Source organism: Dicentrarchus labrax, unplaced genomic scaffold, assembly GCF_905237075.1.
Source record: "Dicentrarchus labrax unplaced genomic scaffold, dlabrax2021, whole genome shotgun sequence".
NCBI lineage: Eukaryota > Metazoa > Chordata > Actinopteri > Moronidae > Dicentrarchus > Dicentrarchus labrax.
In genome coordinates, this window is record NW_026136714.1 from 875,785 (window position 1) to 902,734 (window position 26,950).

The following is a 26,950-nucleotide window of genomic DNA, read 5'->3' on the forward strand; positions in this document are numbered from 1 at the left end:
AACATAAGCCCTACTTCCAATTCTTCTCCATTATTTGTGCTCCATTGTGTGACATTACAAAACAAGACTGAGCCGGTTAACAGTGTGACAACAACATCAAAACACTCACTGCTGAAAAGGGATGAAGTGTTGTTTGTCCTCATCGTCTGTCTTGCCATGGGCGACGTCTGTAATGTCCATCACTGCAGTGGCACAGGGAACATCAGTGTGGTTGAGGATGCAGATGCAAGCCAGTTATTGCAAAAACAACAGCAAAGCAGGCAGTTTAAATAGTTTGGAAAGTGAATTTCCTCACTGCAACTTTGCAAACTGTATTTTCTACTTTTAAACAGAAGCAGAGCCAGGTGCTGGATCTCACTCACCTGTTGCCAGGTTGCCTGGCGTTGCAGACAGCCAGCATAGTAAAACAGACTGAGGGTTCTGCCTCTGAACTGTTGATTCCACGCAGCTCTTTTGTTTTTTGTTTTTTCTTCCAAGTTTTTTTTTTTTTCATGGCTAAAAATAATGTGACTTCTGAGTTGAACGCTCTTTCTGACTCTGGTTTCAGTCCATTTGCTGGAACTGCAGAGGAAACCATTCCTCATCAAATCCACTAATCATCTGGCCAAAAACAAAAAGACGGGTGCTAAACCAATTTCCACCGACTCCTTTGCCAAGGCAGAGTGGAGGCATTTTCTAGGTCATGAAGCAGGTGTTCCCATTTCATTTAGCACACAGATCTTTTATTTCTACACCTCGACAGAACTATTCAAGCAACTGCAGCAGCCAGAGCATTTTTTTGTTTGTTGAATTGACTTTTGTATAGCTCAAACAAATATCAGGAGCTCACCGGCCACGCCAAACGGCCTCCTCAGTCCTCCGGTGTGTTTCTTGCCCTCTTTGAGCTCCATGCTGCCCACTCTGATGATCTGACACACCAGGAAGAGCCGCTGCCTCATCAGGTCGCTGCTGCTCAGGTCCTGGACAGGAAGGACAAAGATGATTTAATATGGCATACCGAGTGATGAGGTGCATTACATAGAAAAGAAGGCTGGCAGTACGTATCACCATCCTGTTACTGTGTGCACTCGTATGGCTGGAGCTGCAGACCAGATGGCCAATATTACAGGATGAAAGCATGCAGCAAAACCCTCAAACATATCACCTTCCCAGCATCTTTAAGCGTTTATTTTTCTGGATGTTTTCAAGTCAAAGCAGTCTGGACTTTGAGAAAGTAAATATAAGCTTTGAGTCCTCATGAATCTGGTTTTATCACATTCTGAACCACTAATTCCTGGTGGCACACATTCCAATTAACACAATGAGTTGTTTGCGGGGGAAACTGCTGACTGTGTCATTAACATAAACAGTAGAATTATAACGGAGGCAAATGTATTCAGATTTGTGCCGTGAATGTGAGCCATTCAGAGAAACTTTCAGTAAATTAGGAACGTTCCAGGAACAAATTGTCTTTCTTTGTCAAAGATTTCAGGCAGCGTTTGGACTGCTTAAATCCGAAGCAGAGGGAATACAGTCAGTGGGTTGGGATTCAGTTACCGTGAATAGCGCTGGCAGGTTGTTGAGTTTTTCAATTTCTTTAGGCATCCCCATACTGTCCCAACGCACCAGGAAGTTCTCGCTGCATGAATTTAAATGGGAATCACAGTTAGATATCACATTGTCTAAGGCATCAGGAGAGATAGCAAAATACAAAAGCAACTAATGTAAAAACTCTGCATTATTGTATCTGTCTTACCACATGAAGTCCAAAGCAAATTCTATGATGATTGCATGTTTTGAATAGCAATAATCTAAGGGCTTATTTCTCCCTGCAGACCTGTCTCATAGGGGACATTTTGAAAGACACAGTGTAAAAAATTTCTGCTTGCTGGGTTCAAAAATTGAATTCTGCACCCTGCGAATCTTCAAAGAGTTTGACATTTTTTGGACCAACAGGCCAATGCGAGGAAAACCGTCAGTAACAGCAACTTAAACAGCTTGTTGGTCTCAACTGAAATCATCTGACAAAACACAGTGAACCCAAAATGACAAATAACCTCAGCTTGGTACTTAAAGCTGCAGTAGGTAACTTTTATGAAAATAACTTTTTGTCCTATTTGCTGAAATCTTCACTACATCCCGACAGCAGCACATGAGAGGGATAATCTGTGAAAAAATCTGGTTCCTCCGGCTCCTTTTTGTGCTCTTAATGGTATTTGCAAGAAACCACCGGGCCCAAACAAAAACCAATCAGAGCTGAGAAAGATATAAAGACGCTTTGGGTTGGAGGTTTGAAGATAGTTGATTGTTGAGTCTCATTCCCAGAGTCCCAACAAGTAGAGAGTATTTGTATTAGATGCCCTGGGAATGAGACTCAACAAATCAACTATCTTTGTTGACTGGTTGTTTTCGTTCAGGCCCGGTGGCTTCTTGTAAATGCCATTAGGAGCACTAGGAGGCGCCAGAGGGACCTGATTCTTTCACAGATTATCTGTCTCGTGTTCTACTGTCATGTCATATGACAAACATTAAGAGTTAGGAGAAAAAGTGAGGAGCAAACCTGATGAATTCAGACTGGTCGGGGTCATACAGAGACATGAGCAGTTCAGCATCTTCTCCGATGTTGCACACAAAGTTCTTGAGGTTCATGAGCAGGCTGTAGGTGTGCACTGTACTGAACAGGGTCTGACGCCTCATTTCCAGGTTTTGTAGCCGCGTCTGCAGAAAAAGCAGACAGGCAGTGCAGAGACACAGATGTTATTGAGATGGACTTCTACTGTGGGGAAAACGTGACTGTTATTATGAACTAGAGTTGTTCCGATACCAATACCACCATTTTTTCCCCGAGCATAGCGAATTCATGACCCGCCATTCTCTGACTCATAGTCAACTCAGAATGACAGCATGTTTTTTGTTCAGAAGGGCCCCATAGAAGTTCAGGGTGGCTGTCATGATGAAATTTCTTGATGGTGACTTTTAGAAACCCTAGATCATGCTGTATGCTCAAATGTAACATAATCTGCATGTAATTTCAAAATATATATTTTTTTTCAGATGAAGAATGAATAAGTAAGTTATTTTGAGTGTTAAAAAATATATATATTTAAGGCCACTTATTTAGGGGCATTCTTGTACATAATAATATTGTTTACTCTTTTGGTTTGAGTATACATTAAAGGCTACAGGATACGGTAAAAAGACTTATTTAGACAGATACTGCGATAGGATTCATGATTAGTGGGAATGTTCATTTTTGCATCACAAATTTAATTTTCATTGAAAAAAACTATTAACATAATGACTGTGTCATTCGTTGGGGTCTCTGCAGCCCTACAGTACTTCAGATTTGCGTCTGTGATTAATAGTTCAGCCCCGAACATGCATCATAACAAAAGGGATAACATAGCCCTAAGGCAAGGCTTGTAATTGGACTTGTATTTATACAGCGCTTTCTGGTCTATCGACCAATAAAATGGTGTTTTTCCACCAAATTAGCTCTGGTTCTTGAACCAATTCCGTGGGTGCTATCTAGTGAACCAGCCTGTGTTTCCACTGTAATTGTCATCAACAGGCTCTCTGTTGGTGTGGTGTTGTGTCAGTTGCACAATGCTCCTGTAGATTATGACATGCTCAATTTGGTTCCAGAGGAAAAGCTGCAATTTTTCAGGTTCGGAACCAGTTAATGTTTGGTTGAAATGCTCTGAAAGGTTTAAAGCTAGGTGCCTGAACCGGAACAGAGCTGGTTCCATGTTGGTGGAAAAGACCTAAAAGAGCTTTAAAACACTTGTTACAATCACACTGATCGGTATGATTCGGTACGCGGTATCGGTCAATAAGCAACGTTCGGGTGCCTGGAAGGAAGAAATGGTATCAGAACATTTCTATTCTGAACAAATCTTAATCCACCTTCTCTTCTTGTATCCTGTCATCCACACTGCGGGAAGCAGTCTCGTGCGCCCGGAACAGGCTGACCGTACTGGTCCGGTCAGGATCCAGCGTGTTTCCTGCTTCATCTCGCACCACCAGGTCCAACCCCAGAATCCTGGAGGATCAAACAGCATCCGTTCACAGAGACGCTCTCAGAGCCGTGACACACATATAACTTTACAGCTGTGTTTATTGCAGTGCAATAAGGAAGCAGGATTCATACCGGTTTCCATAATCAATCTTTGCTGTGACTTTCTTTTTGAGCTCCACAAGGTCATCCTTAGGCAGCGTTCCCGACACTATCTGAGATCGATATTCGATGAGGCTGTAGGCCATTTGCTGAACGCTCCTGAACAGGGTCGTTTTGTTCGCCTGTCAGACAAACATGGAAAAGTTCATAGCAAAGCATTCTTCACAGGTAGGAAAGAAAAGAAGAAAGTGGTGTGCAAGACTACTAGAAACAGAGGGTCTGATCCACACATACCACGAACAGCTTGTGCCATATCTGTGCCCATTCCCTCAGAGTAGCCCCGAGCTCCAGCACCAGGGGTAAATCTGCTGGAATAATTATTTCCTGCTGGCTACCGGCCACAAAACAAAAAGAAGAGAATAATAAGATATTGACAAAGCGGCTCATCACTCACAGATCATGTCATATACATTTGGACAGATGCGAGCACATTTCTATACAAGATAAATAGTTGGATGGTTTCCCTACACAGCCAAGAAAAGCATTACTGAATCCTCACTTATGATAATTACAAGTGCACTGCTGTGTTATTGGCAAATGACAAAGCAGGGCGGCAAACCAAAAGCAAAGTGGATTATCATCACGATATGTTTGCTGATGTGCGAGCTCACCCTATTCCCTCGACTGTAGCCTCCTTTAAGTGGATGTAGGAAGCTGGGAAAATGCCCTGAGGAAACAATGAAGTAATCAGTATATATACATCACAGCATTGGTTACGGGATAATGGAGTGCTAATGATGCCCTTACCTTCTGTGATTTATTGTGTAGCGTGTAGCCCCTGTACCAGCCTGAGGAAACATAAATTAATAGAGATACGTGTTACAGTGAGGGGGAGGCAGTGGACAAGACAGGGGTGATGATAGTCCACCCTGTCAGGAGGACAATGTGGTGGGCTCATTTACATTATTATGCATGGAATATTGAGTGCCGGTTAGTTCAGCATTTCACTGAGCTTCCTGTGCCAGCTTGCTTTAGAGCCGGGGAAAGAGGGATGTGTTGGGGCCTGTTGCAGCTCACTCACCTTCCAATTTCTCAAGTATGTGCACCGTGTCCCCCACCTGCAGACACAGCTCCTGCTCACCACTGGGATCATAATTGTAGATTGCTGAAGGACAAAGAAGGACAGTCTCATTATGGAGGAACGCACACAACATTTAACAAAAAAATAATAAAAAACAGTTAAAGAAAATAATTCGGCCGACAGTTTGACTGGCGAGTTTTGTTCCTCCTCAAGGTCCACTGGATCAAGAAAAACCCCAAATCCCTTTCCAATCACTCACTGCACAGAGGAGCGAACCTGCTTTTAAAAAAAGTTCTGGATCAGAGATTTGCAGAGCTTTCTCCCAGGAAAAGGAAACCAATTCACCCTCCTTGCCGCAGAACTTGGACGAGAAGGATCTCGATCTTTTGATTTATTCCTCATCTTGCTGCTCCCTCTAACAGCGGTTTGTGTGTTTGTGCAGCAGAACCGTGTGACTCAAACCTTTAAAGCATTTTGACGATTCTTAATTGAAATGGATGCCCTGAGGCTGCGTTAAACGTTGCAGTAAATGGGAATGTGCTGCAGCTGCTAGTTTCTGTGTCAAAAGTGAGGAGCAGGGCTAAAACGGCAAAGGCATCACATCCTCTGATATCATCGTAGCACTGCGGCCTTTGGTCAACAGTCACACTCTGCAGGTCCGGTGTCTGCCAGCTGGCTCACCTGCGAGCCCTGCCCCTGCCCCTGCCCACACACACTTTATTAACCTAACAGCTTTCCTGGAGGCGACTCCTGTCTTTCCTTTTGTAACTCCCTAACCAGGACACGTAAGGGAGGGATCACACAAGAATACTTGTGCGTACGCGAACACAGGCACATGCACGTACACGCACAAAACTGACAGACGTTGCAAAAGAGAAACCTTGGCAAACAATACTGTAGCAAAGGTCTTTGTCATGACTTGAGGGAGCTGCAATAGAGCGCAGCCACTCATTCTCTTAGTGAGACAGAGGAAGTATGAGCAGAGCTCTGCCCTGACTTGCATGGTGATAATGCTTGTTGCTGGAGGCTAGATTTCACAGCACGCTTCAACTGGCTCAGCTTATCACACCTCAGTCTGAATACCAAAACTTGACTTGACTGAATGTGACTACCCCTCTCTCTCCATGACTTCCTCCTTACGGATAGATTTTTCTAGCTTTTCCATAAAGACACATTTGCCCAGACAAACCACCTCCATAGGGAATCGGTTTCTAGTCTGCCTTTGTGTAACCAGCCCATGGCTTCTTAAAATATTAGGTTAGGCCCACGCTGGCTATGTTGTTAAAAAATCACCTGCAAAGGTTGGTATGAATGACGGCGTACTGTGAGATCCCTCATCCGCTCATCAAAAGGGAAAATAAGTACTGAAATCTTCTGAAACTCTGACACTTTCTTACTTTCTCACTTTATTTTTCTGCTTAAGTCAAAATTTGAATGTCCACACTATATTGATGAGCCAATGTTGGCTCAGAGCAGACATATTTTCCGGTACATACTGCAGAAAAAATGATGTGCTGAACCCAAATATTCAACTTTATGTTTGTTGAGTAGGTAGTAGGGTTTCAATTTTGGGAGTTTGATGTATGCACTAAAACTCTCTCACACTACAACAACTATTTTGGGAGATCATCCACAAATACCTCCAGATTAGAGGCAAATCAACATGTGTCTGTACAGAATGCAGATTATCTTTATGGATCATATTAATGCTGAATTGACAAGAAGACTGAGGGCAAATAACTCGTGTTTCTGGTTTCTCGTGTTTTTACAGACACATTAGGAATTATTAAAAAGTGATATTTCTCAAAGGGAGTTTGGTGCAGGGAGCTTTTAGTTAAATTCAAACCGATACACATTTTTAAAACATTTTGTCTCCACAACAGAAACACAAGGTAACTGCTAAAGTACGATAATGTTGTCTGCGGTTAAACTGCCGCTAGTCATTAGTTTGATTAATGCTCTAATAATGTGTGTATTGATTACTGACGCTGGCTGATCAGGCTGTTTCACTCAGTTTCTAATGGCAGTATGCTGTAAATGGTTGAGCAACTCCTTTCCTGCTTGCTATTAATGGTGTTATTAATGACTCCTGATGAAATATAGTTTGGCGAGCAGTCAGACTGGTGGTGGAAGATCTCGTAGTGTGTGACCCCCTGTTGCTGCTCATCAGCCTGGTAGTGTGAACATCCCGACAACGATTACAAGACAGTAAGTTGTGTAGTGTGAACTGTAGTGATCTGACCACTTCGAAAGTCATGTAGTGTGACCGAGGCTTTACTGCCCATCACTGCACACACACACACACACACACACACACACACACACACACACACACACCTCTTTCTGCTTCTCTCTCGCATTATCATACGAGAGGAGGCATACATCTCCATCTCTGTGCTTCTGCAGAGCATGTGCGTTTGTCAGTAGATCGGACGGGACGGGGATCGAAGTTAATCGATCTCGGATGAAGCCAAAAGAAATACATGTAGAAATACATGCAAAGCTTTCATTCAAGTTAGAAAACGCACTATTTCAGCCGCCATCGGTGAATTTCCCCCTTCTAACATTGATATAAAAATCCCATATTGGTTTTTACATGTTATAGAATATTTAACTCAAGCCTTCTGAGTACATTTGTAAAGTCATATCGATGCACAGTCCACATAGAAAGGGTCTTTTTTTCTATTATTTATAAAATGGAGAAATTTCTTTAAAGCTGCAAATAAGCAGAACATCTCTGAACCGTTTGTTCGTTCATGTTTTTTGTCTTTCTATATGTAAGTTTTATTTTGTTTTGTAATGTTCACTTACAGTTGATGTAGTAATGGAAGTCATTTCTGAAATACTCTCACAGCATTTTACAGACATTCCAGCTGTTGTTTGTGTCCACTCTCTCGCTGTTTGTGTTTTCTGTTTTTGGGGGAAAAACGGGACTGAAAGTTTCTCGGCGGTAAAGGTCAACTCACATCAGAAGGGAATTAAAGGACCAATTTCTGCCTCCATGTGTTGGGTTAGGAGCACTGTTCCTAATATGAACCCACTCTGATCCCAATCTCTTTAAGAAACATTTTCCAGGACATTTTTGTAGGAGTTTTCTTGCCAATACAGGACCACATTTCATATAATTTACCTCGTATTCATACATTTAACCCCAGTTTTATTCATTACATACATGACTTTGGCCACAGCCAATAAGTAACAGTTCAAATAAAGTAGAATTTGTTCTACTAAAAGAAGAAGTAGAAAGTGTTTGTTGCACATGCACAGCACATATACATCTCTGTACATATATTTATTAACCACAACAACAATTCTGCTCGCTGCTCCGGAAAAAATACAAACAATGTCAATAACATCGGTGCAAGTTCGTTCCAGGTTATCCTCCCAACAGTCCAGTTTCAAACATATATGTATTTTAAAATACAAGCATGCAAAATGAGCAGTTATCTTATCGGTATCGGCCATGAGAAGCAGGTAATTATCAGTTATCGTATCAACTGGAAGAAATCCTATCGAGCGTCGGTGAACAGTGATTTTCAACCTTAAAGTGCATCTATGCAACTTTTACTACGGCCAGAAATAACAATGCTAAAGACCAGATTCCAGACCAAGTATGGCGGCAAAACCCCCGAACGTACTGAACTGAGCGGGAGCGCTTTATTGCAAACAAATCAACTGTTCGTTGTAAGAGGAGATTGTTGTTATTTCTTCTTTTAAAAGTGAAAGTCTTGTTTTAATCCTTCGACTGATCCCAGATAACAACCAACCCACAATGTTCTGAACAGAAAGTTCCGGCCTTTAGAGCTAACACGCTGGCACGCTGTGTTGTTTTATTTAAAAAGAAGTCACTGACATACTGTGATTTCGCCCGAAAAGTATTTTGTTTTCAGCAGGAAATAATTTGTGCAGCCGGAACAATGTCGAATGAAACGTGCACTGAAGAAATGACATCTGCCTCTGGTCATGCCGAGAGTGACAATGGTCCATTCAGCGACTTGACACAGTGTCCGGGCCTGGCAACAGCCTGGCAATGCGCCAGTGGCAGGAGCCCAGTTGAGCGTGTTGTGATGCCACACTGTCTAAACTAAAGGCAACAGTCTGGGCCTTGGCAGCACAGCTCATCTGTACAACTCTGAGACACACTGTCTTCCTCTCAAAGTCGGACCACTGAGCCTGTAGCTGCTGTTCCTACATCCCAATAAGGCCTCTATATCTGTGTAGGTTCAAGTAACACACGCACACTCATTTTAAATCAAAGTCTGTTTGATTCAACCTAAATGATTTACCATAGGAGCGGATTAGAAAACAATTAAAGAACACTACCGCTGAGCAGTTTGAGCAGCTGCTGGCAGCTCAACAAACCTAACGCCATTCAGTGAGGATCTACTGTTCTCATCACCGAACGGGCGTGGAGGCAAGACATAAACAACTATTCCAACTTATAGCCAGTATAAAACTCAAATAAAAAGGAGTGGAAAACACACACACACACACACACACACACACACACACACACAGGAAAATGATGCAAGATAGAAGAGTCTAGCAACCAGTCACTGAACACACAATTGGACAGAAAATAGGTCCACTGACTTCATTCTGATTCTCAGCTGGAAAACCTTTCAATCTAATACATGAAAGAACTGAAATAATAAAGGCAGTAATGGGACAGACATAAGCCGTGCCGCACAAACAGACTCAGTTATCAGTTTTTCCTTGTACACTAGAGCTTGTAAGCAAAACATTTTACATGCAAGACGACTGAAAACATAAAAAATGACCATAAAACGTAAGTTGGGCGCAGTACTGTCTGAGGATAAACAACATTATTGTCATTTTAAGACCATTTTATGCCCCTGATATAATTAGATAAGCAAACACAAAGAGAACTTCAACCTCTCCTGACAGGTATTAAAACATATGTAGAAGGAGCTTAGAACAATAATGTTTGTCTGATATGCAAAAAAAAGGTTGAATTAAAATGCTTAAAAACTCATCTACTCCGTCTCATCATCATTAAATCACTACGTTAAGTTTTCCAGCTGGAAACAAGATGTCTCCTCCTCCACTGTCCATTCTCAGTGTGTGTGCACTGGTGGATCGCACTGTCTGTTATGTCCCCTTGAAGTTTGATTTCCAATGAGCTCAGAGAAACTTTCCACTTTCAGCAGATGAATGTGAAAACATCCTTCTAGAGTCAAACTCTGCACTGAACCATTCAACCATCACACTGTAGGAACATGTTTTTGACCCGAGGGCACTTATACTTTATAAATATACCTGATAAATAAAACCACACAACCAAACACAATGAATAAAATGAACTCTCTGGCTCCCTTAACAAAAACTGTGCTCAAATAAATACTTAAATTGTGGCATAGATTCATTCCTGTGCCTAACAGACAATATAACAATGTCAGTGGAAACCCTGGCATGGCTATTTACAAAGGAATCCCTTGACCTCTGACCTTAAGATATCTGAATAAAAAAGGGTTCTATGGGTACCCACGAGTCTCCCTCTTTATGCTAATGCAATGCAGATTTTTGCACATAGAATAAATGTGTTACTTTCACCTAGTGTATTTGAATATTTCTGCATACTGGGTCCATAAAAAGTGCTGGAAATGCATAAATAGGGAATAAACAGGAAAGCTGAGACACGTACTTCATGCCCTGGACACGCCCCTGCATGTTGGCTCAAAGGTTGGTGACATTCTTAAAAGTCAACATCTATAATTACATACCACATATATCTTACAATAAGTCCATAACGTAATAGAAAGGGAAGTATTTTAGTTTAAAATCAATGAGAGACAGAGGTATTGCTTAAAAAACTCTTTCTGTTATAAATTCGTAAAGGTCTCCAGAAAGCTACCACTCAGTTATGTATCATCTTTCTGATAAAACTAGTATTCAATCATACAAATTTCTACCAAACAGCTACAGTATCTCTACAAGAAGCCATTAGGTAAAAGCAGGTCTATTTAAGCTTTGTTTTTGAGCCAATTCTCTTCAGGCAGGACGTTTCACAACATAAAGGCCTCGGCAGAGAAGCCTCCTGCCTCCCGTCTACTGTCTAGACCGCCAGAACCAATCTGCAGCTCTTAAATCTGTGCTCCAGCTAATAAGTCCTTATAGGTTATCCATAAATCAGAAAGTTAATTCTCAAGTTCAAAGCTAATAGTGCAAAAAGGGATCAAATTAGACCAGTGTGGGCATCTTTTAATTCTGGTTAAAAACCCTGCTGCAACATTTAACAGACAGAAAATTACAATTGTCTTATCTGAAGGAGAAAGAAGCACTTACTCCAAGTTCCTAAAGAAATTACTCTGAAATTATGTCTGAGTTTTGAATGACTGAGCGACCATCTCGTCAATCCATCGAAACGGAGAGCAAGGGCAACACTTATCTCGCTGGCAGCAATCAGGCTCGACACTGCGAGATGAACAAACAAACGGGGACGTATTGATTGTGATCTGTGGAGGCGGCGAATCTCAACTGCTTCAGATTTGTTTTGCAAATAGGACGCCCACACAGCATGTATCACCTGCAGAGAAAACAACCTGAAGCTGTGCATCTTTATAAAACGCTAATTATGTCATTTCTGCCGCTAGGGGGTCTCTCATAACAAAACAACAACACAACACTGAAAGAATAGCCGTGTTTCCATCCAAATGTGTCGCAAATTTGAACCCAATTTGTGAGCAATTTGGCAAAAGAAGATGAATGATTGTTTTCATCGAAATATTAAGGGTCAGCGGTCGGCCGATATTTAGAGAGCACAGCCAACGATGGCCCGATACATAAAACACGGTTATCTTAGATGAGTGGTTTCATAAACACTAGGGGTCGCCAAAAGCTTAATGGGGGGGGGGTTGCAAGGCCTTCTTGATTTTAAGAAGGTTGTAAGAAAACGTAAAAATACACAGTAGTTCTATATCTCAACTTTTGGTTCAATTCTGTGAAGAACAGTAAATGTAAAGTAAATGGTCTAACAGAACAAGCATCAGGGACAACAAAAAACTCCGAAAACAAGCTTATTAAGTCTGTATGGTTGTTAAAAATGTAAAAGTTCCCTTAAACAGAAAATAATCTGCTCAAAATTCATCAGAATCTCTGGTTTCACACAAACTTCCTGCAGTTACTGAGTTCACTGTTTGGGTTCATTGTACAGTTTTGAATGTAATATAAAATATCCATAAAATATGTCACCTAAGCAGCAGAAAACATCCTGTTACCTGAATAAAACCACAGACTTCTCTGAACTTCTCTGGATAATAAGTACACAAATCACCTAAATATATAATTAATAATAATTTATAGTCATTTTTAGACTTTTGATCGCTCAAATGTTACATATTATATCTCTAAGGTTGTTATTTATTGCATAATATTGCAAAGTGGAAGTTGTGGCAGCGTACTTGAAACCGTTTTCACACAACCACAGTGAGTGCAGGCATTAGTCTTTATGACTCCAGCAGCTTTAATGGCAGTTCCCTGAAGACAACCGGAGGTAATTACAGAAGAAAGTAGTCTTCTGCAAAGCATCATAATCATCATGAATACATTATTTTACAGTATATAGAAGATCCCACAACATGTAAACTCCAGGGGTTTGCTGCAATGCATTAAAATATAGTAAATATAATACTTTTGTACTTAACGTGGACGTTTGAGCTTCACTGTGCACAGTTTGACACCAGAAAGCTGTTTTTACAAAAGGTTACACACGAGAACATCACAACCTGTTTGGAGGCCAATAGTGGCCCAATATGCAGCTTACACAATTGTGATGTGGACATCTGATGTCTCCAGTGCACAAACACTGAGAGTGCACCTGACAGTGAAGTTGGAGACGTCTTGCACCCAACTGTTTTAAAATGAAATATATTGCATATAATAAGGGAGAAGAAGCAGTTCTGCTTTTAAGACATTTGAACTAGTTTATATGACCTTTAAACATTAATATAGCAGAAAATTTGCTTTGTAAATATATAGTTGAGTGGCGGCGTCCTGAGCAGAGAATGTTTTTTTTCTCATCTTTCTCTCTGAATTAAGGATTTATTTCCACCAAACCAGAGATGGTGATTGTTGGAAAGACTAACAGAGACACTTTTAATGAGTTTAATTCTGTTTCTGTCCACTTTAATGAAGTTACGATGATCTGAAGGTAAAATGAGTGTTTTTGTCTCTGGAGTCTGGTGGAGAGTGATAGTGATATTACGGCTGTTTGTGGTTAAACTAAAGGTCTATCTCTGTAGGGATCCTTTCCATAATGCTGTCAGACACTGACAATAACAACCTGAGTCTGTCAGTGGAACAAACAACAACTACTGTTAGTGGAACAAACAACAACTACTGTTAGTGGAACAAACAACAACTACTGTTAGTGGATGCACTTTGATGGCCGCAAGGATTACACTGCAGCCGGTTTTAAGAATATTTTTACATTTAACTCTGTGAGTTAAGGATTTATTTTGACCAAACCAGAGTTGGTGATTGTTGGAAAAACTAACAAAGATGGTTTTATGAGTTTTATTTTGTTTTAATCCACTTTAAATTGTGTTTCACGATTAATTGCAAGGTAAAATTACAGTTTTTTTAAATGGAGTCTGATAGGCTGTAGTTTTGGTTCAACATTTAGTAGCAGTGAACACCAATTCAGCATCAATCCTGCACCACTATAAAATCAGCATACTCACAATGAACAGTTTAAAAAACAATAGAAAAAAGGATCAAAATCGGTGCAGCAGAACCAGATATATTGTGTTTTATATTCCACTTATTCTTCTTCCCTCAAAACCTGGTGCCTACATTACCCACAATGCAACACAACAAAACCGCTGCCCGTTCAGTTAGAGGTTTGGGTGTGTTCTTCTAGCAGCAGCTAACGTAGCCTCAAGCCACTAAATGACAAATTACTACGGTGCAACCTCACCGGTTTTTTTAATTTGTAGTCCTCAGCATCAACTGACACCGACTCAAGTGACATCACTAGAGGCAGTTTATCACATTGTGCCACAGAAAGAATTTATGCAACTTCTCTAACATATGCAGTAGTACTCCCTCGGACCTGTAAACAGACTTTGATGTGTAAAAAAAATAAAGCGGCGTTCCCTTGAACTCCCCGGATTATTCAGCGAGGGCCTCAGTTGGCCCTCAAGTGTGTAATGTTGTTTATTTGAGTTGTCAATAAAAAGCTCTATCAGGGGTTTTATTAAGATTCATGTAAGCATTTACTTGACCCCTCATTAAGGAGACCTTGTCCTGAAACCTAATAAAAGCCTTGGGATGCCTTGGAAATCCATTATGGATGCAAGCAATGTAAAACAGGATGCAGTGAGTGAAGCCAACCAGGGAGTGCACCACGCGCTCCTCACCTGCTCATTTCAATGCTTCACTCGAGTCTCAGCTTCTCCTCAGGATGTAAAAATGAGGAAGATATCCTATTATGATGGTGTCACAAATTCACCATTGAAGATTGTGATATCTTAAGCTGACACATTATCCACATTTCCCTGTTAGCGAGCATGATATTACTGATAGTATCAGAAACCTTGCGATCTTCTTCTTTCATCCTCAAATGTAGTCGCCTGTTTTTGGGCACAGCCTGGGATGACTAATCGGATTAAGAACGTAAGACCTTGTACAGGGTCCGATGGCATTTTAAGGATTAAGTACAGTGTTAGTGACTCCTGCCCTGTTTCTGAGGCGTATGGCAGGAGAATGGCACAGCCTACACAATCCTGCAGAGCGACACTTTTGAACGCCATACTGGGATATAAAAGGATTAACACAAAAAAAAGAAATTCCTCAACATCAGCTGCTAAAACAAGGTCATATATAAGCAACAGGGGGTTAGTGATTGAGCTGCAGAGCGCTCCGTAAACACCTGGATCTGTGGGTTAAAAATGTTTTCAGTCACAACAGCAGCACCGTCTTTAAACCCAGAGAAGATCCCAGGAGTCCCTATCTCTTTAAGAGATCACTTTCCACGAGTTTTTCTTGACAATACAGGACAGCGCCTCCCTACAAACACTCATATAGGCCGCAGTTCAGGGTAAACTGACAACATTAATATGGCCACAGCTTAACACAGTTAAAGTGTTCATTGCACGTACAGTTAACATCACTGTGCATCTATTTATCAACCACAGCAAAATGAAATGTGACCTTCTTCAGGCTGTGTGCGTACGCATGGAAGCTCATTTCCGCCAATGTGACGGTAAAATAAGGATTCTGTAAGTCGCTATAATGAGGAAGTTTCCCAAAATATTGACTTAAATGAGAAAGTTTCTCAATATTTTGACTATCTCAAAAATCTGACTTTGTGATAGTAACTGAGACAAATTCTCAATATTTTAAGATACTAAGTCATTATTTTGAGGAAGTTTCTCTTCATAAAGACTTCTTTTGTTTTTGTCACATTGGTGGAAATGGGCTTCCGTAGATATGAGAAAATTTTGCTCGCAGCTCTGGAAAAGATAGACTCGATGCTGAAAACATTCCCGCAGGTCAGTTCCACTTTGACAACCCTTCCCAGCTGTTTATCCGACCAACAGTCAGGTTTCAAACAACACACGCAGCCAGGCGATCTGAGGAAATACAAACACTTCCAGGACAACACCGATTATTTACAGGATATTTGGTCATTTTAATCCATTTCCAGGTGTTCCTACAGAAAGACTACACACTGTTCACTTTCCTACAAACATCTGCTGCACACCAGGAAACCGTCTGTAAAAGAGTGTGCAGCTTTAAGCCCGGATTCAGCGGTGAGTCAGGACTGTAAGCACTGACCGGCCAACCTGCGCTGACAATAAAGTCATTACAGTAAACCTGACAGGAATTCCCCATAGAGCCGTCTCTGATTTGCCTTGAGGGTGTGGAGGAGTACCTGATAGCAGGAACATGTAGTCTGCAAGCTCACACACACACACACACACACACACACACACACATGACGGGGCCACACCTTGCTGCAAATTCAAAAACAATTCCCAAAACTAAAAGTGCCTGATAGCCTCAAACGTCAGATAAAAGCCCTGAAAGCGAAGCCGAGCCGCAGACAAACTGCCTATGCAAATTCCACTCTTATCTGACATGCATACAGTACAGGGGTCCCATGTGGGGCCCTACAGGAGCCCTTGAAGGGGGGGGGGCTTCAAGGGACCTTCCAGCAAAATTGAGGATTCACTGAAGTTCACTGTAACTCCAACAAGTCAGTTCAGGGAGATCACGCACAGGAACGACTGGTATGCTCATTGAACACTTGGCTCTTTTCCATTTTTCCTCACCACCTAGAATGGGACACACACACACACACACACACACACACATCTGCAGACAGCGAGCAGGCTGAATATCGAGCTCAGTGCAACACATTAAAGTTTGTGAAGTCCAGCTGGGTGTTTACAGTTGTTTGTGTTTACACCCGACGCAGTCAACAACAACAACAGGAGTCGGCGGTAACTTGTGTTTCCCAGCTCCAGCCCTGTTTCCCTTCAGGTTGTTCCCTCGGCCAGCAAAACAACACGCAGACACATTTACTCACCCACTCCGTACTTCTCCTTCTTAGTGGGAATCCAACGGGTCATAGCTGGGGGAGGGAGGGGGGGGGGAGAGAGTGTATAAAGTCGGCTGAATAAATAAATAATAACTATGTACAATTTCTGAGCGAGGACGGGGCGGTGGACTCTCGTCCCGAAGTTTACAGTTCCGCCATCATGACTTGTAAACGGGGAGGGGAGAGGAGGGAGAGGCGTGAACCATGAGCCTCAACCCCCACAAACCACCGCACTACATCAAGCCTCTGTCTCCAGGAGCCTTCCCCGAAAGAGAGCCCCTTCCTCCCGCAGACATCAGTCCAGAACTGTAACAATTCCTCATAAATCCTCAAATGAACTCAGATTGAATCCAGGGAAAAGGGAAATGTAATGAGACTGAACTGTCCCTCGTTTTGCTTCAAGGACTCCTGATGGAGTCTCAGTTTCAGAACAGTTTCAGACAATCTGGAGGGGAATAATTAATAGACTTATAAATCACTTATGTGCCATAAATAAATGATCACCAGGTTATTGTTTTTAATTTAAAATGAGATTGAATTGCAAACTCCACGCCGCTGTGCTCGCTCTGACTCGGATTTTAAAGGACCCAGTGTGTGGAGGATTTAGTGGCATCTAGTGGTAAAGCGGCAGATTGCGCCCCCCCCTCGCTTCACCCTCCTCTTCACAGCGCAAAGGAGAAACAGAACAACAGATAAACTGTACAATGAACCCAAACAGTTCTTCCTGTGAATACTGATCAGAGACCAGTTTTAGGAATTCTTTGTATAATTTTTAACAATCATACATTCTTAATAAACTTCTTGTTGGGCAAATTCAGTGTTTTCTTCTCATTGTTCTGTTAGCTCTTTGGTTGTTTTAACATTTATTTGTATCAGAGAGTGAAGGCTCTGTGGATATAACTTTGTTCAGGTCTTCATCTTAAATAATAAGATAAACAATAAAAATGACAACTTCTTAAAACCAAGAGGGCCTCTGCAGCTATGGCGACCCACGGTGAACCAGTGGACTAGAGCTAATATAATCACATGTATACATCACATGAGGCTATATTTGAATTCCCTGTGCGGGCTATCTCATACAAGCTACACAATTCATTGTTTAGAAAAGCATATAGAGGGGCGAAGCAATCGTGTTGTCCATCAGTGAGGCAATTGGCTTCAATTTAAATGTCACTCCAACACGGCCGGTATATCACACCCTCCTTCCCCGCCCAGTACAGCCATTTACAGCTGCTGGCTAAGATCTGGTAGCCCACTTAGCCTTTTGTTTGCCCATTTTCTTTTTTTTCTGCCAAATGGTGCTGTCAATAATGTTCAGCCATCCAGCGCTTTTGTTGTTTCACTGTGACAGGGCGATGTCCATTTTGTTCAATCCATTGTGTGGCTGCTTTAAAACACAGCCTGTGGTGAATTAGTACCAACAGAACCCAGTCTGATTGAAAAGCTATTATTGAATCTTATTATGTTGCAAAGGACAAACTATTGAACATATGGCAACTACAAAACAGCCCTGTAAGAGGCTGTTTATCGGCCAGGACTATAATCAAGAACAGAAGATTTTAAAAAAATGATGCCTTCAGATAATAATATTTTTGAAATGCTCTGCCCCTTTTGCCACATAATACTAAAGTGAAGTTAGAATGAAGTAGAAACCTGTGAATTTTATTTTCTTCCTCACACAGCTGAACGATTCCAACACAATGACTGAGCTCATTCAGAAAAGCAGCTACTGGAGAAATATTTTGCAGCCATATGTAGAGTTTCCAAGGTTATGTATTGCATATGGTTATTGTGCTCTATTTTTCTGTCTGAGCTGTTGGTGCTTTGTAGCTGTAGTGTTTGAATTTATTGTAAAAAGCGGGCTTTAAATCTCCTCATGCCCTTTTCACCTCTGATTCTCCTCATTCTTTACCCAAAGTGTCTCACACCTCCTGGTGAAATGTGGAGAGTTGCTGCTGGGTGATCAAAAGTTAAAAACAATCTAATCTGCAAAAAGGAATACAATATTGCCATCCCCTGACTGCTTTGTGCTATTGCATACAGCAGACTGTTAGTCGCTGACAATGCTTAAGATTGGGCTGTTGTGGCATGGTCTTTTACTTATCTGCTTGCCTCTATTTTTCTCATCCCACACAGAACCTTTTAGTGCAATCATTAAATCCAGATGCCGGTGTCTTGGTGTGTGTGTGTGTGTGTGTGTGTGTGTGTGTGTGTGTGTGTGCATGTCTTGCATTAGTGCGTGTGACAGCTTGACGCGTTGAACTCTAGGGTTCATCCGGAGTTGAATGCTACATAAGCAATAGGAGTAGACAGGCTGAGTCTTTACGGGAGATCCCCACTGGCCTCATCATGTAATTTAAATCAGATTGTGTTATGTCTCAGACTTTCTATTTAAACCCCCTCGCTAGCTGCAACGTTTTAATAACGCTGGTAAACGCAACAAACACATGTGCAGATGCGTGCTGTGAACGGAAACAGGTGCACACATGGAACAGCTGAACATTGGATGACAGTGAAGACTGGTGTGGGCCGCACTTATTTTAGATAATAAAGAGATGAAGCTACTGTTTGTGTCCTGCAACTACAGTATCCCGCCTGTTTACTCTGCCTGAGGGCTTCTCTGTGTGTTGCCAAACAGGCACACTCGGCACACAATGAATGAACATTTAGCATGACAGACAGTTGAAAGAATAATACATATGCTCCCCATCTACCACCCACCTTCCAACACTCCAGCATTCAATCAGTGTTTGTGTGTGTGTGTGCATGCTTGAGTGCATGTGCCAGTGTGTGTTTTATTGTTATGGGATGCACAGAGACGAAGCACATTGAGCATCCATATGTATGAAATGTACCTTTCAAGTAAAGCTTGACCTGACTTGACTCCACTGTTATTCGGTGGCTGACATTACTAAAGGCAGTGAACTGTGATTTCTATGATGTGAGGAACTACAATGCTTCAGAGAATCCTGAGTGCTAAGGCCTCTAAACACCGGTTGAAGCCCCCACTGAGGTGTTCAATTCCTGAGACAAAAGCAGACAAAAGGCCTAATGGATTTATGGGTCCACTGCCAGGGCCATATGACGCCAGAGGCAAATTGGGCCTCAGCATCCACCTGGCTGTCTGGCAGCAGAATCAGGTAATAGCCCGGTCCTGCAGTGCTGTAGCAGATAGGTCAATGCACTATCTGTGCACAAGGGCTCAACACCCGGGGGCCGAATTTGATTTGCAGTTGACTTTTGGTGCAAGTATATCGAAACTTTTCTACTTTTACAGAATGTTCTATAAAAAGATGTTTCTTTAGCGCTTGCTGCATGATGTCAAATCCTGCACCATCGTCACTGTGTAATGATGCAAGCTCAAAGTCATCTACATGTAGTGGTGGAGGGGAGAAAAAATAATAAAGTGGCACCAGTGTGCCGAATCTTGTGATGCATTTATGGTTGCTTGGTTGGAATTTTACTACACTAAGTCCACTAGTAGGGCACTGTGAAGGGCTCTTTATGCCTATATGAATTCCTGTACATTGACTCTTTAATCTGTGCTATGTATATTGATGTTAGAATGACACAGTCTGACCAGATGAACTGTGTTATTTTGCACAGAAAGGTTTCACTTGCAGCACAATCTGAAGAAAGTCACACATGACAGCAGGAAATACATAGTGTTAACACATATGATCACAGAATCTTCTTCAGGTGAGTTAGGGTTAGCACATTTATATCCACAAGTCTAACATCTCATTTCCAGGTTGTGATGCATGAGGAAGGATGTGCCCTGAGGCTCGCCCATTTGTCTCCATCTGACTCAGTGAAGCATCCTTTGTACCCCTGTAGTGGGTACATAAGGCCATCTGAAAACTGTGGCTATGTGTGCACCAGGAGAAGCGAGTATCTATTTTTAGAACGAGAGCACCACATCTTTAAATGAAATAGTCTCTGTCTGCTGTCTTCCAGGCCAATGTGAAGGCTCATTCAGCAGTCTTTTAATTAGGTGGTTGTCTGAGATCAGCAGAGGGAGCCACAGCTCTTATCTAAGACTTCCTTTTCTTTGTGGAGACAAAGCGCGGCTACAGCAGGCTGCAGCTTGACCACCCTCGCTGTCTGGTCCAGGGGCCTGAGCCGTCTGAGGGGAGTAAGCACACCCACCTAATTAAAAAAAAACATAATCAGGACGACAAGTGCTTCTGTCAAGGTGAAAGTCTTTCCAAAGACTTATGCTTAAAGCACCATTTGAAAAATAGTTCCAAACAGCTCACAACGATTGTGGATTACATTGAGTAACCGGGTCATGATTTCTGGAAAGAGACATTGCTGTTGAGTTTTTAAAATACATTTTTGTTCCATCTGGTTCCACTGTATTGGAGAGAAGGCAAACATCTCTATGGTCAATAACTACACAAACTCAGCAAGTCACACCAAAACAGTCTATATGGATACATAGCACCACAGGGAAGAGAAACAATATGTACTTTTGATTCTGGGATGAACCGTCCCTTTAAATGTTATCATCTGGGCCTGAGAACAAACCCAAACGACCAGTGTTGCTACTCTGGTTTGCAGATTAAATTTCTGACATGTAGTCCAAAACAGTATATTACTGTATTCTGTTTCCTCCTGAAATGTAATATGCATTTGTTGTAATGGAAAGCTGATATTGTTTTCCTCGTGTAGACTTTGTTTCATGACTCTGGGAGCTGGCCAGACTTTACAAAGTCAGTGCTGTTAAATTCTACAAAGACATCTACGTTAATTGGCCGGTTTTTTTTCATTTCCATAATTTAGGTGTGGTGATTTTGTGAAGCCATTAAGAATAATGTGACTATCAAAAGTGTGTTATTGACTTTTGAGTCTGAATGTAGAAGCCAACACAGAAACTTTTCCATTGAACACAATCTTATCTATTTTGGGGTAACTGTACAGTACTGAAACTTACCTCTCTTACCTTTTCACAGGAAACTATAGCTGCTGCTGCTGCTGAAGGCTCCCACTGCACCTTCAGCTCTTTGTTTTTCATCAAAAGGATCGCACGTCTGGGGGGGGTTCCTCAGTGGGCTCAGTGATGGGCCTCCCTCCCTCTGACACAGTGTGTGCCCACAAGAGGCGGAGGGAGTTATAAGATTTATACACCCGTCCGTTCCCAGCCCAAATGTGACAGATGAAGCAGGGGATGAAACTCAATATCTGAGAGATGAAATGTGATAAAAATAATACAGCTTCGCTTTGATATGTTACATTTACAGGAGATCTGTGTCCCACAATGCCCTAAGATGCACCAGCACACACACACACACACACACACACACACACACACACACACACACACACACACACAGCTTCCCCTCGCTGCATGCGACACAAATGATACATATGAGCACCTGAGGGAGTATCTGTATATGCTGCTGGTGGTTTACTGTTACTATTGTGAAGAGCTCTACTTCAGCATTCTGTGTGCAGGGTGGTCTGAGCTTTAATATCCAGCCAGTATATCATTATTGTACTTGTAATCAATATGAAAACATTAACAGTATTGCTATCTCTTTGAGTGCTGAAAGGTGTGTGTAAGCGAAGCCAAATTCATTGCAAAGTGGAATTTCTAATGATTAAATTGAGTGCTCCTTTGGACTGAGAGCAACAGAAGGAGGAGGATGGGGTAGTTTAGCTCAGGGCCGGGGTAAACCAAGGACAAGGCGGACGGAAAGGGAGACTGGGGCATTGCTCTGACACACGTAAGATCTTCTGGAGCATGCACCACATGTGCAAACAGTGTGTCACAATTATAAGATGATGCAATATTTCAAAGTGTGCTTCAGGTAGATCAAACAGAAGCTCCCACTGCACATCCACTCCTGTTCAAATGTGTGTGTGTGTGTGTGTGTGTGTGTGTGTGTGTGTGTGTGTGTGTGTGTGTGTGTGTGAGGAGAGAGAGAGGAAGGAGAGTGTGTGTATGGGGTTCATTTGCTTGATAGTTATTGCATCTCTGCAGATGCCTTGAGGACGCCCCTGGCCTCTCAACCTCTTCGCTGGGTAAAAAAAGACAGTCTGTCCTCTATCAAGGTTTAGTGCAGTGAGATAGTCCTCCTCTCTCTCCCTGATTCCTCTTTAATCTCTCCCCCCTCTAAATGAAATAATGAAATTGCTCTCCCTCTTCCCCACTCTGTTGCCGTCCTGCGTGAGTTGACACTTGTCCAGATTCTTTGGTGCAGCAGACTAGCTGAGTCATAAAGGTTTCAGTGCGCCCTGATTTATGGACAGTGATGTGGATGAGGGCGAGGCAGCGGGAAAAACACCGGTGTCAGCTGGCTGATCACACAGAGACTGTAGGCGCATCAGGATGGAGGCGACCTGCTGACTTGAGATAAAGATAAACATGCCGCTGTAACTCATTTCTGATATACCAGACTTTTAGCACACGTCAAGAAAACTGTAATGAGGCTTTATAAGCAGATCAGGTTAAAAATGTGAAGCTTAGTTCCGTCTGATATGTGATTTTTTTTTGGTTGAATAAGTTGTTTTTTTCATGCATTTGCTGAGAGAACCTAAAACAAGTCAGACTTGCTGACTTTGCTGCTTTGCTGCAGCCCTCCCTTGCAGTCGATTGTGGACCGATTTATCAATATGGATGGTACCGAGGGCTCTTTGGCTGCCATCTGTGTACTGTTTCCATTAACCTCCATTAACATTCTGGCGAGAAAGGAACGTTTTGTTTTGAACGCTGAATGAAAATGGAGCCCTGTGCTAATTAGCAAGTACAACTATCTATCCTTGTTTGTGAAAGTGAGTCACAGAGCCTGGACGTGGACTAGGATTCTCTGCTAATGTGTTTGTTTGTGCTGAATGTTGTTTGACTTGATAATTCATTGCTCCTGTAAGTGTAACAGAAAAGCCTGGGGCCGGCTCTAGGTTGAGAAGGCTTTATTGGAGTTCAATGCAGCACATCATGGACTTAAAGCACTCAGTGAGGACTTGAAGTAAGGCATTTCAAACTGGTATTGCACATACATAGTGTTCAGGCATGTTTTGGTGACAGTAAAGCACACAGGTGTTTGCAAACAAATCTCCACAAAGCAGAATTTCTCTTTCATACAGTCATCGTCGACTTACTGATTAGCTTTTACAGTGTTTTAGTATCTTTGCTGGTGGAGTGTGCGTACATGCTGTGAGCCGCTCCAGTTGATCATACAGAGAATTTGTTCACCCGCATGTTGTCTTCTGATTTCGAGAGGAATGAGAGAATAATCTCTGTACCGATAGAGCAGCAGAGAACAGATCTTTCAGCCACAATGCTAGCAGGCGTTTTTTTTAAGCGTTCGAATTTAAGCTTTTTTATCGGTTGTTTTTTCATCTTTCTCTTCAGACTCCTCCTCTTGTTTTTCAGTTTCTTTCTCCCCCTTCTCACCCTCATCATCACCCTCTTCCTCCTTCTGCTCGGCGACCTCCTCTTCCTGAGCCGGGCTCTCCTCTCCTCCTTCCTCATCTTCCTTGTCTCCATCCTCTGCCTCGCCCTCTTCATTTCCAGAACCATGTGAGGAGGGAGAGAAGTTAGAATTAATTTACCGACACACACACACACACACACACCAACAAAATGACCACACTAACCTTCTCCACCTGCTTCCTCCTCTCCCTCTTCTTGTTTTTCCTCCTCCTTTTCTTCTGCCTCTGCCTCCTCACCCTCTTCCTCCTTCTCTTCCTCTTCCTCCTTCTCTTCCTCCTCTTCCTTCTCCTCTCCCTGCTCCTCCACTTCCTCTTCCTCCTTCTCTTCCTCTTCAACCTGCTCTTCCTCCTCCTCCTGAGGGGGGCTGGCCTCCGCCTGCTGTGCTTGGCTTGCGGATATTGTCTCCTCGGTGGGGAGTGATGAAGTATAGAAGCGGGAGCTCAGCAGGTACGGAGCTGCAGAGCTCAGCTCAGACTGCACAGAGAACTGTGTTCTTCCGTAGAACGGAGAGGCATACATGGCCTGGGAGTAAACGTTGGCAGACGCCATTCCCGCCACATTTAAACGGCTCTCCTCTCCCTCAAGGAGCTTCCTAACAGAATGAAACACACACACACACATCACAATAAATGCTAAATTATTGGCGCTGGTGGCATTTATTTAAACCCCACAATCACAACACAATATACAAAACACCGGAAAGTCTCACCTGTAGGCTGCAATTTCAATATCCAAGGCCATCTTCACGTTCAAGAGGTCCTGATAATCTTTCAGGTAGCGAGCCATGTCGTTCTTGTTTGCCCTCAACTCATCCTCCAGTTGACCTATTGTGTCCTGCACAGAGAAGATAAAGCAACATGTTAGTGGCACATTATGGGCTGCAGGAAAACATTGGCATATCATTTCATGCTCAATAACAGGCCTCACTGGCAGAAATGTAGAAATTCACAGATTTTTAAGAAACAATCCGATATTTGGAGCTCTGTGTCTTCGTGTTCCTCACCTGCAGTGCAGAGATCTCAGCACTCTGTTTCTCCTCCACGTCCTGCAGCTGGTTTTCCAGAGCTTGATTCATCTCACGGCAGGCGTCGATCTCCAGCATCCTGGAACTGAGGAGCCGGCGGTACTCTCCAACCTCATCCTTGGCGTTACGGGCGCTCTCCGTGTTGCGTCCGGAGCCCACTGTCATCACATTCATCTTGCTGCAGAACCATTCTTCGGCCGATTGAAGGTTGTGTTGCGCCAGCTTCTCATACTGGGCTCGGATGTCTCGGAGAGCAGCGGACAGGTCAGGTTTGGCGACCTCCATCTCCACTGACACCTCTGAGCTGAACTGAATTTGGGCCTGCAGCTCAGCAATCTCACTCTCACAGAGGCGCTTCAGGAAGGCCAGCTGGTCCAGCAGGGTCCCAACCCTTTTCTCCAGCTCAGCCCGGCCCAGTACGGCCTCGTCTGCTTCCTTCCTGGCCTCCATGAGCCTGCCCTCTGCTTCCTCTCTGCCGACCACTTCCTCCTCAAAGCGCTTCTGCATGTTCCTCAGCACATCTTCCATCTCATCCCTGTGGGCCTGGGCTGCTTGCTTCTCATGGCGGGCATCTTCAACGGCGGCGCGCAGCTGGCGGATCTCGTGCTCATACAGGGCCCGGATGTTGGACGGCTGCACCTGCCTCTGCCTGAGCAGCAGGAGTTCGGTCTCCAGCAACTTGTTCTGCTGCTCCAGCTCATGGACCCTGTCAATGAAGCTGGCAAAGCGGTCATTCAGGTCCTGCAGCTCAGCCTTCTCATGGGTCCTTATTGCTATGAACTCGGAGCTGACCTGGGCTGCTTGGTCAAGGCGCAGCTCAGTGGCGGCCGCAGACACTGGAGCAGAGAGCACGGAGGAGTAGCCAGAGATAGCTCTGGTGTGTGTTGGATAACTTCTGCGTGAGGATGCATAGGAAGTTATTGGGGCAGAGTGGCTGAAGTAGGCAGACCTGGATCCTATTCCTCCACCAGCTCCATATCCTGCATTGCGCACAACCACTCTCCTCTTGTAAGTAGAAGGGAAGTAAGGGTCAAAGCCGGTGGACGTCATGACTTGAGCGACGGGCTGCTCTACGTCTAGGAATGTGGCTGGGTTGACTGCACTGTGAATCTGCATTACCCTGGCTTTTATAGAGCCAGTAATGACTATGACGTAAGCTATTTTTTGCAGGCATGCTGACAGAAGGAATTGATAATGGTGCCAGCCAGCCAGTCTCTGCCAAGGGAGAGATGGGGTGGGGTGAGGATGAGTGTGGGTGGGTGGAGTAGGCGGGGATAAGCAACAAGGGACTGCAACACACAGGGTCACTGAGGACAAAAACAGTATACTGTTACTCCCCCAAAACTGCAGAAGTTGTTCCAATAAAAATCCTGACAAAGACATAATGTATCTGTCATGTAGGTGTAGAAATACTGCATGATGGAAGAGGGGAGGAAAAGCACCTTTTGAAGCAGATGACATATATAAGTGACAATATTATTTAGATCTGAAGTGTCACAATTAAATGTCCCGGTAAGCCAATGCAAGGAAAATCATCTGGAGATCAGACAGTTTGGAAGATCCTGTGATTAAAAAAATACCACATCAATCTCAGAGGAAAACTGGATTATAAAATAAAAGTCTTCCCTCTAGTGGTTGTCTGTGTCCCCTGCAGGTTACACGTCACAAACGCTGACTACAAATGTATAGGACAGAGTGTGCTGATGTATAAGGAATTATTGATGTGTATGCTTCCTGGTTATTCT

The 26,950-nt window shown here is 42.9% G+C and overlaps 2 protein-coding genes across 3 annotated transcripts in view; both read right to left on the minus strand.

Annotated features, from left to right (window-relative positions):
- dock5 (dedicator of cytokinesis 5) overlaps positions 1–16,916 on the minus strand; it is a 42,253-nt gene extending 25,337 nt beyond the window's left edge. For both annotated transcript variants that reach the window (XM_051422190.1, XM_051422188.1), the window contains exons 1-11: positions 16,732–16,916; positions 5,178–5,261; positions 4,904–4,944; positions 4,768–4,823; positions 4,391–4,487; positions 4,130–4,278; positions 3,886–4,021; positions 2,540–2,697; positions 1,537–1,618; positions 830–959; positions 110–182 (exon numbers count right to left, since the gene is read on the minus strand). In XM_051422190.1, the coding sequence (XP_051278150.1) occupies positions 110–182; positions 830–959; positions 1,537–1,618; positions 2,540–2,697; positions 3,886–4,021; positions 4,130–4,278; positions 4,391–4,487; positions 4,768–4,823; positions 4,904–4,944; positions 5,178–5,261; positions 16,732–16,774 (1,049 nt within the window). In that variant the 5' untranslated portion in view covers positions 16,775–16,916. The remainder of the gene's footprint in view (positions 1–109; positions 183–829; positions 960–1,536; positions 1,619–2,539; positions 2,698–3,885; positions 4,022–4,129; positions 4,279–4,390; positions 4,488–4,767; positions 4,824–4,903; positions 4,945–5,177; positions 5,262–16,731) is intronic.
- Positions 16,917–23,641: 6,725 nt separating this feature from the next.
- LOC127376504 (neurofilament light polypeptide-like) lies at positions 23,642–26,632 on the minus strand. Its single transcript, XM_051423448.1, has 4 exons — positions 25,185–26,632; positions 24,891–25,015; positions 24,346–24,773; positions 23,642–24,250 (listed from the first exon to the last, which is right to left on the minus strand). The coding sequence occupies exons 1-4, from the start codon at positions 26,586–26,588 to the stop codon at positions 24,060–24,062; spliced, it is 2,148 nt and encodes a 715-aa protein (XP_051279408.1). The 5' UTR covers positions 26,589–26,632; the 3' UTR covers positions 23,642–24,059.
- Between the last annotated feature and the right edge of the window lie 318 nt (positions 26,633–26,950).

Bases quoted from the DNA above. Each gene is read 5' to 3' on its own strand.
- LOC127376504 (XM_051423448.1), bottom strand. From the start codon at position 26,588: ATGTCTTTGTCAGGATTTTTATTGGAACAACTTCTGCAGTTTTGGGGG. The intron at 25,016-25,184 runs GTGAGGAACACG...TTCTCTGTGCAG, and splicing joins CTGAGATCTCTGCACTGCAG to GACACAATAGGTCAACTGGA. The intron at 24,774-24,890 runs GTGAGACTTTCC...TCATTCTGTTAG, and splicing joins ATTGAAATTGCAGCCTACAG to GAAGCTCCTTGAGGGAGAGG.